The 14,490-nt window shown below is 37.2% G+C and overlaps 1 protein-coding gene across 4 annotated transcripts in view; it reads left to right on the top strand.

Annotated features, from left to right (window-relative positions):
* The window catches only part of LOC121652732 (carboxyl-terminal PDZ ligand of neuronal nitric oxide synthase protein-like), a 196,756-nt gene that overhangs the window by 59,822 nt on the left and 122,444 nt on the right, over positions 1 to 14,490 (top strand). For 2 of the 4 annotated variants that reach the window (XM_042005671.1, XM_042005672.1), the window contains exon 3: positions 13,415 to 13,507. In XM_042005671.1, the coding sequence (XP_041861605.1) occupies positions 13,415 to 13,507 (93 nt within the window). Of the gene's footprint in view, positions 1 to 184; positions 197 to 3,532; positions 3,538 to 13,414; positions 13,512 to 14,490 lie in introns of those variants that run through there. The other 2 variants (XM_042005674.1, XM_042005673.1) reach the window with 2 other exon arrangements.

Here is a 14,490-nt window from a genome sequence, read left to right as displayed (position 1 = left end):
GTACTTTTATCTTTTTAGATGTTTTCCTCCAAACTCATTACCAGGCATTAATATGTGACGGTAAGCCAGGGCGGGATCAGCCAGCAGCAGCTTTGCGTGTTTTATTTTCAGTCTGGTTGTGAATCATAGCTGAACGTCTTCTCTCTGACTGCAGCTGTGACCATGGCGAGGCAGAAGCTCCGCTCATTGAGAAGAAGTAAATGTGCTTTCACGTCAGTTTCCCAAAGTCTCCAAAAAACACCCAAAAAAGTCTCTAGATTTGTTGCTAGTTGCTTTTTTAAAATAGACTCATTAGATGAAAACTCTCTAAATATAGCGCCAAAGGACTTAAATTGGCAACTCTGTTGTATCCGAGATCTCAGTGTACCAGAAATGTTTCACACACAAACGTTCCGCTTGTTTGCAACACAAACTGCGATTAAATGTGTTTTTTTTTTTTGTTTACTAATTAGAGGACCCAAGCCTGAGATGAACCTACACAGGGGCGATGGGAGGTTGGGTGAGGGAAGAGTTTTTATAAAACACACATACGCACACACAAACAAGGATCCAAAACCAACTTCAAAGGCCTGCTGCTGTCTCCTTGGTGATATTTCCAAACTAATCATCCCATCCTAATTCAGAAATCCTTTACTTATTTCTCTGTTGCTAAGAAAGTAGCTCTTCAGAACTAGAAATGAGGAAAGTGGTCACATCTATCACTCAGAATACGTTAAAATGGAATAAAATAATGCTCACACTAAGAAGCATAAATCAGCCTTTCAAGCAAACCAGAATCTGTTTATAATCTTTTTAAATTCTACCTAAATATACCTCTTAAACCATGAATATTACAATAAACAATTACCTCCTCTTCCCCCTATACCCACACACACACACTGCCCATAATTCCAGCTATTGCACATACACACATACACACGCTCTTCATAAAAAAATATCAAAACATTCTCATTTCCAACCACAGCTTCCTGATATCAGGCATAATATGCTAACTCGATCTGGTCAGGTTTACCAGAACGCTGTCTAGTCCACTGTCTGTAAATCATTCCTCTTTTCTGCTGTCAACTTCTGTTCTGTACTTGAATTTTACTTTTGTAAAGTTGGTTTGGAACCTGAAAAGTCGGTTCTCAACTGGAACACAAAACTACTGGTTCTTCTGTGCAAACCATGCTGTCATCAGTGTGCAAAGTTCCCCCTCTTTTATTTAAAAGAAATAATTAGTGAAAACATCTTAGTCAGCCTGGCGAGCCTGCAGCCACATGTAGTATCTAGATTTTCCAGCTAGTCAGCGATATGAAAGTTGTCATTTTTTAAATTCTAGCCTATGAGTCAAAATGATCTCCGTTCATTAGACTGGTATTTCTGCAGAATCGCTCCTGTCTTAAAGAGATGGGGCCGTAACGAGGGAGAAAAAAACCTGCTTGAGTTTTATTATGAAAGACAACACGATGAAAAATTCCAGTTGGTTTGACCCGGTCTGCATCTCCACTTTCCTTTGACATGTTCATCAAAAAAATCTTTAATGAATAAAAGCAAAGCTGTAATCTAAGCAACAAGGGCCATCAGCAGACTCAGCAGGGCTTTGAAAATGGAAGCATGTGGGAAGTGATTTGTCAATAAACCAACAGCCTGTAAATTAAGCTTGCCTCCTTTTGGGAGTGAGAAGAGTTTCTACTTTGACATGGTTCAATAAAAGCAAGGAAAGCTGTTGTAAGCTGTTTATATTCTCCCAGCTTTTGTCCACATCATAAGGGAGGGAGGGATGGGGTTGATGTATGGGCTTTTAAAAAGCCAAAAATAGTGTTATTCATTCTCTTTAGGTAGTGAAACAGAACTCTAGTATCCATCTGATGAAAGCAAATCTATAGTCATGTTACATCTTCACCATTTCATCGATCAGTCTCATGATAAATCCAACTGCTGCGACATTTCACTCATTATAAGACTGTGCAAGGCAGACTGGCTAAAGACTTCGAGAATCTCATCATCGTCTTTAGATAGTAAGTCAGATGGGTATTGATTGGGCTGACGAAATATCTAACACATAAGCAAGAGAGCAAGAAGTCTCTTATTCTTTAGATGTCATCAGAAGTTGCTCTAGCCTTGAAAGCTTGTCTCTCTTTCTGTATAAATCCATCCAAAATGGGAACAGATGTATGACCACATAGGGACCAGCTGGAGAAGAACACATACTGGCCAGGAAAGACACACACACAAAAAACAGACAAAAACATAGAAACTAGAAGCCATAATATCAAATCTGAAGTCTAGTTTAGTCCCTTTTTTTGTTTCTTTTTTTACTGGGGACAGTCTAGGTACTAGAACATCTTTTACATGGATGGCAAACAGATGTTGATGCAGGATACAACAACTGGCAGCTGTAATGTGTCAGACTCATGAGAGACTGAACTGCCTCCGAGAAGCTTTCAGCAACAATTCCCTGCAGCTCTTCTACATCACATCATCAGAAGCAGAACTGCATTCATTTCTGTATGTCACTGTTCTTTATTCTATGGTGTCATTCTTTATCCAGATTTTTCTACCCTGGTCCTCCGTATGAAACTGTCCAAACTGGGACTCTGGTTTATTGAATCGGACAGAATTGGTTATTCATTATTAGACCTAAATAAAGTCCACAACAATCAATCAATCAATCAATCAAAACTTTATTTATAAAGCGCCTTTCGTACAAGATTGTGGCTCAAAGCGCCTTACATTTAAAAACATTCCCGTCCAATCACCCTCACCCCCCACCCCCCATACACGCACAAACACTCCTTCAAATTCAAAGTACATGATGCCAGTACAACACTGCAATATGCATTTATTTAATAATGAGAAGGGACAGTCTGCACCTGTTGGACCTATGCACTGCTGTTCCAAAAGTAATTTACCTGAGGCAAAGTATTTACATGCATTCATCTGCACTTACAATGATTGGTATCTTTGCTCCTTACTGCTTTTATCTCTGTCGTCCATCCTTCCACACGTTAGCAGTGTAAGCTAACTTCACTTTAAATGTTGTTGTGAAACAGAAATAGCCTTACAGGTGGATGCAACAAATAGTTGTAGCGAATTTAGATTAAACAAGTGAGAATTAGCAGTAAAGCTAATTTTGCGCATGTTTACGTTTTCTTTTGTTTTTCTTTTATTTACTCATTAATGTGCAATATGTCCCTTAATAATAATAAAAAAAGAAAAGATTCTAGGCCTGAATGCTCTTTCTGAAATGATTCCCCAAATGACCCCAAGTAATTTGACTGCTAAATTACTCAAGTTATTCATATACAAATAATTTCAGCCTTAGTAATTATTATTATTATGCTTTTTTCTTTGAAATTATAAAGCTCTATACGCATTATGTTCTAGTGCCGACATGATTCTTTGGTTTTTTTCTTTCATTCACAAACAGAATTGCTGTTGTAAATGAAATATTCCTAACTCAGTAGAAATGAAATTAAACCCATTAATGAAATCGGTGGCAAACTCAGCCCCAATTCAAATTGCAATGGGGCGATAAAGCAAAAATCAGTACGTGTTCCATTTGATCCTAAAGCTGCAGGATTGGGTCAAGGCTTTTCATTTTGAGGAACACTGAAGTTCTTTTATCGCCCAGAGTACACTTATTATAATTACTTATTATTTTTGGACCTGACATTATGCAGAGGGAAACCCAGCTGATCAGGTCTTTCAGACGTTTCAGCAGCTTCATTTGGGGAGCAGAAATTTATTCTTGACCTCGGAATGATGAACTTAAGTCTGCAGAGCTCCACCTCTCCTGCTGTCTTCTGTCTTTGTTCAAGGGAGGTCTCACCTTGTAAAACAACCGTATGAAATCCCAGTCACAAGCGAGCACATCTTATCATGCTCCATGTTACATGTTAGTGGCTGTAATGTGATTTTTGAATGAGATTTCCTCAGAGGTTTTCCATGAAATTGCTTTTGGAGTTGGATGATGAATGTGTTTTGTGATTCGCACTGACATTGCGTGTCTGTATTTGACTATACCTGTGTATGTATATTCAACTGAAAATGTTGACTTTGGTTCTGAAACAGTGCTCAGATTGCTGGGATTGATGATACGTGATGACCACTGTAGCATCTTGAACACAAATAGTTTTGGAAAATGAAATGCTTTTTCATAAATAACATTTCTTGAGATTGAATCAGCCAGCGGTCTGTGGAGAAAACGGGAAGTGGGGAGGCATGGGAGGGATGTGCAGAGAAAAGATAAGAGGAGGAAAATGTGTGGGGAGCCAGTTTAAAATAGAAAATATATGATGAAGCAAGAGTGTGTGTCGAAAGGGGCCAGCTGCTCCATCATACTTGTATCTATATATGGGCACGAGGACAAGTGTAAAGAAAGAGTGATAAAGCAAAGGGAAATGAAGAGAGTTGTTAATGAAAAGAAAAGATAATGATAAAGTTTTGTAAATGGCTAGAAAAAAAATCTGTTGGAGGATGAGTGTATGTTGCTGTACTGGAATGTTTCCATCATTGCACACATGTCCTTTTAGCATTAATATTGACGTGCAGATGCAGTAGTCACGCTGCAGGATCCATGATTGCAAGAAGGAAAAACCTCCCTCTGATTCCAGCTGGCCTTGTCCTACATTTTATCTGAAACCAAGGCTACAATCAAGGCTGTGTGTGAAGATATGATATGTACTGTAGCTCTTATCATTTCAAGTTTCCCCCTGATTCTCCTCCCAATCCCGAAAAAAAAAAAAAAAAAAAAAACACTTTAAAGGGCAGGTGGGCTCTTTCATCTGGATTCGTTGGTCTCTGGACATGCACTCAGTGATCGAGTGTATCTTAACCTGAGGCTTTTGTGTTTAAACGCTGTGAAAGAGCATCAGCTCTGAAGTGAAGCTTCATGTTTTAACAGGATCATGTTCCCAAATGATCACTTCTGAGAAGTGAAGGTCCTTCAGTAGGAAGAACAAAGGCACAGAGCTTCATCACAGGATTTTGCTGTTTTGGAGCTAAAATTGGTTCATTGAGGTTCAGGTAAAATGTCTTTTTTATTACTTTATTTATTCATTTATTAATGAATGAATGAATTGAATATTTTATTTGAGCTATTTTATGTATTAATGCATGTGCATCTACTATAAAGTCCATTGTTCTGTAATTAATGGCAAAACATTTTTTTCTTTTTTGCTTTTCTAACTTCACAATATATACATCTGAAATTAAGTGCAATGTTTTTTTTTATCAATATTAAATAGCCTCATTTTATAATTTTAACTAAGTAACTAAATAAATAAGTAACTAGATAAATAAAAATAACATTAAACTAAATAAAAAGGCTCTATGTGTTCTTAATGTGTGTGTGTGAGAGAGAGAGAAGGATAACATATGATTGCATGTGTGTGTTTACGAAAATGTTCTTTCCTCGGTGGTGTGTGTGTTTAACTTTCAAAAAAGCACTTTGTGCTACTTGTTTGAGAAGTGCTTTATAAATTACATTTAATTTTATTTGATAGAACTAAACTAATGATTAGAATAAATAAAAATAAGTAAATGAGTGAATAATATGTAAATCAAATCACTTTCTGTTTATAAATGAATTATTTTTATTTTAATTTATTTTATGCAGAATGAGTTGATGAAGTTGGATTTATGCTCTTCATTTAATTGAACAGTTTTTATATTTTTAAACAGCTAATATTTAAAATTGTGACGTCTTTGGCTGCTGTATCAACACGGCCTGTTGTAAACATGCGACTAAAATAAGAAACACAGAGAAACACAAAAACAGAGAGCGGCTCTATAAAAGTTTTGGTGAAACAGGGATGAAGCAGAGCTAAAGAAGGCACCCCCTCTCACTGCAGGAGCGCTTCAGTTTCTTCCTGTGGCAAAGAATAGAAAGAAGAAACCTTTCATATAGTAGACATGGAGGCCCGGATCATCCTCCAACATCTCTTTTTGGCTGCCCCCCATGACTTTCCCTCCTTTCCTCCTCCTGGATAAAATAAGCTGCCAGCTGATTTGGGGGTCTCGATTAGAGCTGAAGCGATTCACAGGATTCATGATCAGTATGTACGTACGTTTTCTGTAAAACCAAGTGAACATTTCTGAAATGTTTTTATTTAAAAAAAAATTAACTTGATCTAAAACATGTCTGAATTCAGAGTCGATGTCTAATACGATGCATTTTTTGAGTATTTAGGGATGCAGTTGGAGCATCATAGGTATAAACAGATCAAATATATTGAAACTTTTATCTTGCTATGATTACTTGAGGTGTAAATCACAAGTTTGAGCACATTCTATCAATTTAGTGGAACGCGATGGGAATTTTGCCAATATCACAAGTTCTACAATGATACAATTTTGATTGGATTCAGAAGTCAGCGATCTGAATTCATTATAGTTACACACCACACTTTTGGATATGAGCATTAGCATAATTAGATTAAATTGAGACATTTTGGTTATTTTGGACAAAGTAAACGCATGAATAAGTTATTTCTTTCTTGCATCTTACAAATAACTGTAATAATGCTAATACATTAATGCTATGTGATTGAGATCAATGAATCAATGTTTTAATGTAAAAAAATATATATATTGCTCCATCCCTAATAATCACTTTTAGCAGCTATTTTTTGTGCTTTTGTTTAGATCTGCTGTTGTTGTGTACATTCGTTCAAAATAACATTTTGTAAAACAGCCTCCTGGCTCTCCGGCACCTTCGCTGTCTGTCAGCGAACAAGCATGTTAACATGAAACAATCAGTGTTATATCATTATGTAGTGATTATTCCTCGTATTATTTGTGCTTCTACTTAAATAATAGTAATAATGTCACCGTTTACATTGTTTTGTTATTCAGTAGAATGCACACATATGGTTTCAAACATGCCTACAGCAAATTTTTGTGCAAATGTGACTTGTGCAAACATAAGACAACCTTTTTGCAAGGACACCTGCTGTAATTTGTAGTCGTTAGTCTCAGTTGGAAAATCAGGATTTCTACAAAGGTTAAAAGCACAAACTTTTCACCTCATCAAGCACCTAATGACAACATGAGAGTTTTCATGTTAAAAAACTTGACTTTGGGTTTGTGTAATTGGGAGCTTAATGACCTTAGCTGTTAATTAAAGCTCATGTTCTGGCTACATCAAAGCTTCTTCCTCCTCCAAGTCTATATTTCCCTTAGTCCACTTTTGTCTCTGTTTCTTCTCTATCTGCCATTCTTTACAGCCCTCTTTATCCTTTTTCTTCTCTCTGGAGGGGGCATGTCATTGAGATGAATATGCACTCATGATTGGCCAAAAATAATCATCATTGCTCAGAAGGCTCAGGCTCAGAGCAAGTTTGTGTGAGGGCATGTTTAACTACATTGGTGGAGCTTGAGCTGAAATGTGAACGTAGCCTCAGTTTTTACCCTTTTGAAGTTTTAGCTTATTTTCATTTTTAGATTTTAGAAATACAGAAAGGTATTTAGTTCAGCAAGTTGGATAAATAAATTTGAAAACAGGCTAACAACCAACTGGCTTTCTAGTTACACTCATACTAACCAACACTGGTAAACATTGATGACTAAATACAAATTTGGGAGGCTGTGTAATGTAAGGAGTGCATTCAATGTTTTCTATGAGAAATCCAGGTGACTACCTGACAGACAAAACTGTCCCCGTAAGTTATTGATGTAATTTGTTATGGTAATTCCATGCTAGTATTTTAAAACTAGACAAGGAAAAAAAAGTGTGTGTGCTTGTGTGTGTGAGTGTGCTCATGTACAGGTGGAAAAGAACATACAATGACTAGTGACTAGGCAGCAGAAACTGTGCTGCAGCTTTATAAGATGGACAGTACATGGAACAAAAACACCCCAATCAACATGAAAACTTCTTTATCCACTGACCTCAAACCTTTCCCTCCACCAAAAACTTTTCTTTCTTGCTAAAATCATTGAACATTCTCTGTGAGTGTTTTTCATTGATCTCATGGGTGTGCTGGCTGAATCTTTCTTTGCAAACCTTCAGTGAATCTCACCCGTCACCATTAATTTAGTCGATGATTTCACTCGCCCATTGCCTGAGGATGCTGTTGTGCTGGGGAATGGGCATCCATGCTTCTAAAATGATGGATTATACTGTAAACAGGAGGAAGGGACCTTAAACAAATAATGAGCAGTTGATCAGGAAATGGTAGCTGCAACTGTTACACTGATTTATTCACATGATGGATGAGCCTATTCTTGGACATTTAATTTCCCTTTGTTTGCATGTACACTGATATCCTGTCATTGCTTGGCATACCCCAGTGGTCCTTATTCAAACAGCTGCACGTAAGCAAATCCTGTTTACTGTAACACACAGCAGCTGCACACAAGAATAAATCCCTGTGTGCATGTAGCTGGTGTTGCCTGGGGCATCATGGCATTTATGTCATTTATGTAATTACAGTTTTAATAATGTTTAAATTGTTAGATTTGTCAATGTTTTAAAAATATTCTCCTTTTTTCCAATTGATAGTTCATGCAACAAAAGGCAAGTTTATTTATGAAGCATATTTCATGAATAAGACAATTTAAACAGCTTTTCATAAAACATTAAAAAGAATTACAGCCGGGCGCAGAAGAATCATTTAAAAGTACATTACAAACAAACTAATTTCAACCAAAAGTTACTCACTTATTAGCTTCTTTTTATTGTGGAACTTTTAACAACTCAGTTTTGCTCAGTAAATAAAATAAATAAAGGACTTGCATCATCACTTCAGACCCGTGTTATTGCACATAAAAAGCAGGTCACTTCAGTGACACTTTACATGTAATTTTTACACATTTTAAGCTTTTTTTTTTTTTTTAAACCCACAAAGGCTTTGCATGGAGGTAAAACGACACCACAGGGTGTCATAGTTATAAAACACAACATAACTGTGACATATGAGATATCATGTGCTGTTTGATGATACCTGGAGGTAATTCATAAAGATGAATGAATCAATGAACAAAAATATATTTAAGTACAAAAGATTAAGTTGGTAAGTTGTACAGTTAATAAAAAAATAAATTAAAAGGAATTTAAATTATATGAACCAACATCTAATTTAAATTAAATAAAAATTAAATTGAATTTAAAATAGTCCCCAATGTTGAGTAATTTATAAATCATGGTTTTATCACACAAGCTTTAAATTATAATCTCTGTAAATCAGTTTATTTCTTCCTGTGTCTTCTTGTGTGAAATATGATTGTGTCTTCGTTTTAAGTTAGAAAAAAAGGAAACAAAAAGTTTTTTGGGTTTGAATTCACGAGTCTTTATAGTAGAAATATTGGCAGTTACCCTGAATGACCTAATAAAAAAAGAAAAATTCTATGAAATAGTTATCTGTGCTCATTAAAACCCTCCCACCACCTGGCCAGGACTATCAAAGCCTTCCTGCATTTGGGTCAAAGCAAGATCCGATAAATAGTCAGTGTTGTGAAATGAATGCTTGTGCGGCAGCTCCTGTGGCACAAGTGGTTTTATTTACATGCATTAATTTTCTAATATTATACAGATAGATGCAGCAGCGGTATTATAAATCCCATCACCGCTGTGCTTTGGAATGAGAGCTGAAAGCACCAGGGAGAGTGTTTAGTGGCTGATGCAGATTCAGTGATGAGGCGTTATCAGACAGGAATAGACGGGCTTATTAGAGACAAGTGCTCTCTGTTTGCTGCTGTAATCACATCTGTGGAGGTCAGTCAAGTAGTCTATTAGGCTTTAGATAGTTTAAATCTTGTATCTGCAGCAAGCCAACATTACAGCAGTTAATACTCAGTAATTAAACAAACTTTCAAACTACCTTATAAGCATTTCTGACCTTTGTGTTGCAGACACCAACAGGTCAGTCGCTTTTATCTGCAAATGAAGAAAAATAGTTCATATTTTCTTCTTTTAGATTGTGTTACTGCCATGCATGGTTAAATTTTTGTACGTTGTATTCTGGGTTTCTTATTAGTATATTTTTTACTACTCAATTACTAGTTTCCAGAATAAATATTTAAATAAAATGCTAATGAAAATGCATTCCAGTGCTTGTGGTAGTAACTTCTCCAGACACCACAGAAAAGAAGATATCGTTAAAAGATCACTTTGCAAAAATCAAAGCTCGTTGATGCTGATGTTTTCCTTGCTGCTGCAGAGTAGAAGCATCACCTGCATTATGACTCATTAATTGAGTTAGTATTCAATGGAGTCTGTCTCACTTTGCACATAGAAGTAAGTTTTGCTAATTACTCAGAGCCTATTCTGTTCTGTTTCATAAACCCATGTTGCATGCTTATCGGCCCACTCTGTACCTTCAGGCAATGACAGCCAGCATACAGCACATTACTTTTTTTTCTTTTTATGTCACACAAGCTCCTGCTGATAAACTGTTATTACATCTGTATATATGTGGAAGGTAAACCATCATTGTTACTTCCCACCAGTCTGAAGGGAAACATGAGTCCTCTGTCCTTCTATAAAGCTGAACAATGTTAAGAGTCATCCTTATCTGTGCTGTACTGGTTTTTTCTTGTTCTTGTTAATATGATTTTAATGAATAATTTAAAGTCAACTGTCTAATTGATAATTTTAGTATTTCTTACTCATAATTTTGAACAGAAGAAACAAAAGGAAATAAGACAGTACGGTCAAACCCAAAACAGATACAAATGACTCAGCCGGATGCTACGCCTGTATAGAAACAGAACACATTGTACAGTCTGTAAGAAAACACAGCAGACAATCATCAGGAGCACCTGCCGGAAGACAAACTGAAAACCTTGAAAAACATAAAAGCAACCAGAACAACAAGAAGTTTATGTAGTTTATGTTTAGATGCATGTGTGTGCAACATATGAGGAGTGAATTGTGTTAAGTGATCGTGCAAATGCAACCCTGCAGCTCCAAGGTTGAGAAGTAGACAGGGCCTCAAGCACCAGGCAACCAGCTGCCATCACAGAGCACAGAAGCTGGCAACCCACTGCAGGATTCATACATGAAGCAATCTTGTCAGTTTGCAGGTAGAAAAACATTTTTCACAAATGTTTCTGTTGAATTCTGAAAATTTGAGTCATTAATTTGTTTATTACTCTAAGAAACACAACCGGTGGTGGATTATGTGACTGTCTTTTGTATTAGGTTATTCTTGTAGTGAAATGCAACAGAATTTGACAAACTAAAATCAACAGAAAATAAGCCAGAGTGAGAGAACAGAAAGATTGTGTCTACAGTAGCAGCACATTTTCCTCAGGAAACTGGTGGGAGAACAAGACATCTTTCTTTTAGGTTTAATTTAGAGGCAATGGCAAGCGAACCCACCAGCAGAGATAAGTTATTTTCTTGTAGCAGCACTGTGTGATTATTAGGTTTGTTTTTTCTTCTGCAAAACAGACACATCTGGAAGTTCATGATTTCTTTTCAGAGTCTAACAACCTCCATTTAACAAAGAAAACACAACAGTATCGTTAGAAGTTGCCTTTTTAGTCCTCCACCATCTCTTCAGTCCAGCTTTATGTACACATTCTCATCTCAGTGGTATGTTTTTACCCCTTCACTGTTTTCTCACCTTTATGTATTGAGGAGATTTTAGTTCTCATGGGCAGAACTGAGGCAGCCAGGAATAGACATACAGATGATAACTGCAGCAGACTGCTGGGACAGGTGATGCTGCATCAATCAGTCATGTCCCACTCAATCAGAAAGCCATCAGTACGCAGAAGATTGTTGGAGAGGGGGGGTAAACCACTACATATTTGAGTGTCAAGAAAATAAAAAATTGGACTCCTTTCATAATTGTTTCAGTGTGCCTTCATACAGTTTCCTCCTGTTTCCTGTTTCCTGTTTCCTCGTGCTGTGTTGTTGTTTGGCAGTGTATTCTACTATAAAAGCTGCCTCTGCTTGATCGATGGTGAACAAATTGCCGTCATTGTAACAGGGATCTGCTGGTCAGGACGTTTTACCTCACTGAAAGGGTTTCTCATTCTCTATGACAAATCATGGTCAAATTTCCCAGACAGCAAAAATGTTTGGCCAACGTTTAATCCAAGCCAGGCTGGTGACTGACATCTGGTCCATTTCTGGCCCACTGTAACTGAGCCATAACGGCCAAAACTAGTCTGGATTTGGCCCAAACATGTCTGCAGTCTGGGTTTGGTTTGGAACTCTTTGCATTCAGTTTGTAGAAGAACCTTGAAAAGCTGCTTTAGAAAGAAACAAAGCATGGCTTACTGACTCTGACGTCAGTGCTGTCAAGGCTCCAGAGCTGCCACATCATGCATGCTCAAATTTAACATTAAACAGATTTTAGTCTTTGTTTGATTTCAGATACAGTCGCTGAATGAAAGATGAAAAAGTGAGTCAGTATGAGTGGATGTAAGGGTGCTGTCTGCAACGTGATGCATCCTAAACTTGTGAATCAAATAAATGTCTGGTGTGACAGTAACTGTTACAGCATGTTGTGTAAAAATCTTTATCCACTCATCTGTCTATTTTATGGCAAGAAAGTGAGAAAAATCTGCTGTTTATTGAAACATGTGTAAACATCAAAGGAAATACAGTATAATATCTAATAATCTAATAAGGCTGAAAGCCAATATTTGGTCTCAGCTACTTTATTCTTCAACACACCCTGAACCCTGTGAGTCAGATGTCCTTGTCATGTCTTTAACTAGTCTTCAGGACTTCCTAAAGCTTTTCTATGGTTGTTGGCCGCCTTTAATTTCATTCTTTGTCCAGATGATCCCATCTTCCCTTAATAATGTTGAGGTCCAGGCTCTGAGGAGAATTCCTGCCTCCATCAGACCTGTTTTTAGTCCAGTTCTTGTGTGAAGTGGCATACTTCAGCTTTTTCTCCCTTTTTACCTCCCTTAAAAAGAGCTTCTTGTAAGCCACCCTTCCATGGACACCATTTCTGATAAGGCTTTAGCCAACTGTACATCCATCAAGTCAAGGTTCAGATGCATCTCTCAGGTCCTGTGTCAAGTCCTTCCTGGATTTGTTCCCGTTTCTTCAGAACATCATTTTCAGATTCTTTTCATCTGCTTTTGTCCAGTCTTCCTAATTGCTTTAAAAGCTTAATGCACACCATGCTGCTGTCTGGTTATAGCTCATCTTGGTGTAAAATACTATTTTCTATTTGTTATCATTGACGTTCTTCATAGAAGCGACTAAAGAAATGTAAACATGTCATGTGTCTTTGTAACAGGCTAATATCAGCAAATTGCCCAAAGAAAAACATTGAAAGATGTTCACAGTCCTGGACACCATTTAAAGAGATTTAAGAATTCCTGCCTGGTTGGAAGCAGCATATGAACAAATGAGGGGTGGCTCAAGGCTTTTGCATTTGATTATTCCTTTTCTTGATTTTGTCTCTCTCTACATTTTAAGCCATCTAAACATTAAAATGTTCTTGTGTTTTCTCTGCAGTATGAATTCAAGGTGAAAAACATCAAGAAGAAGAAAGTAAACCTTGTGGTGTCTGTAGATGGTGTCAAGGTAACCTTGAGGAAAAAGAAAAAAGTGAGTTGTTTTTCTTCCTTTTTCTCTTTTCTTGCATGTAATGTGCTTGATGTTTTAATCTCAAATCTAATTTTGATATTGTACCAAATATTATTTGTTAGGTAGGTGTTTTGTGCTGTGGAAGCTAGAAACTACCAGCCTGGCCACCGGACAGCCCTCTCTCCCACACAGTAAACATATAAGCCCTGATGTTTGCTAGATGTGGGGACCTTTTGGATATCTGATAACTTCTTTCAAAACTCTGTTGATAGCAGGCTGGGGTGGCTGCTTTGTGTATCAACACTTGCTGCATTTTCTGAAAATGTCACAAATCCTAGTGGTTGGTTCACCCTGTTATGTTTTTTTTGTATATGTACAAAAAAACTACTGTGGGGTATCATCTGTACCGGAGACAATGCCATCGTCATCAACCCGTGCTGGATGAGTCATTGTCAAGAAGCAGCTCAGATTTGTTTCCTCTATCCTTTGGTATAGTAGACAATGATGGATCGATCTTCTCTCTAATTAGCTGGCAAACAGAGGTGAGAATGGAGAGATCTCCAGGGAGGACAAAGGGCTGGAGGGTTATCGAAACCAATGAAAAAGCGGAAATGAAAACAGCTGAGGGAGTTCAGAGATGGTGAAAGAGTGGGAAGAAAACCCTTCTCCTGATGAGTACCTGCAGCCGAGGCTTATGGATAAGGGAATCCTGGAAGTTAAAATAATATTTGGTAAATACAACAAAGTGTACAATATTCAGAAACGTCAGTAGAGACTGAATCCATAAGAATAGTTTTATTTGCCCCAAAGCTGAAACAATAAGACCTAAACACACACACACCTGCAGGCAATGTTCATCTAATTAATCCCATCTGGAAATGTGCACGTGCAGGTCTGTCACATATAACAGCCTCTACACACACATAATCCAACATAACTGTACAGCTTGTGAACACAGATGCATAGAAATAAATCCAAATGAGTGGAGGACAAAGAAATCCAGG

Source organism: Melanotaenia boesemani, chromosome 14 (assembly GCF_017639745.1).
Source record: "Melanotaenia boesemani isolate fMelBoe1 chromosome 14, fMelBoe1.pri, whole genome shotgun sequence".
Classification (NCBI taxonomy): Eukaryota; Metazoa; Chordata; class Actinopteri; order Atheriniformes; family Melanotaeniidae; genus Melanotaenia; species Melanotaenia boesemani.
The sequence above is the reverse complement of the archived record's forward strand: the minus strand, read 5'-3'. Positions and strand labels throughout refer to the sequence as shown.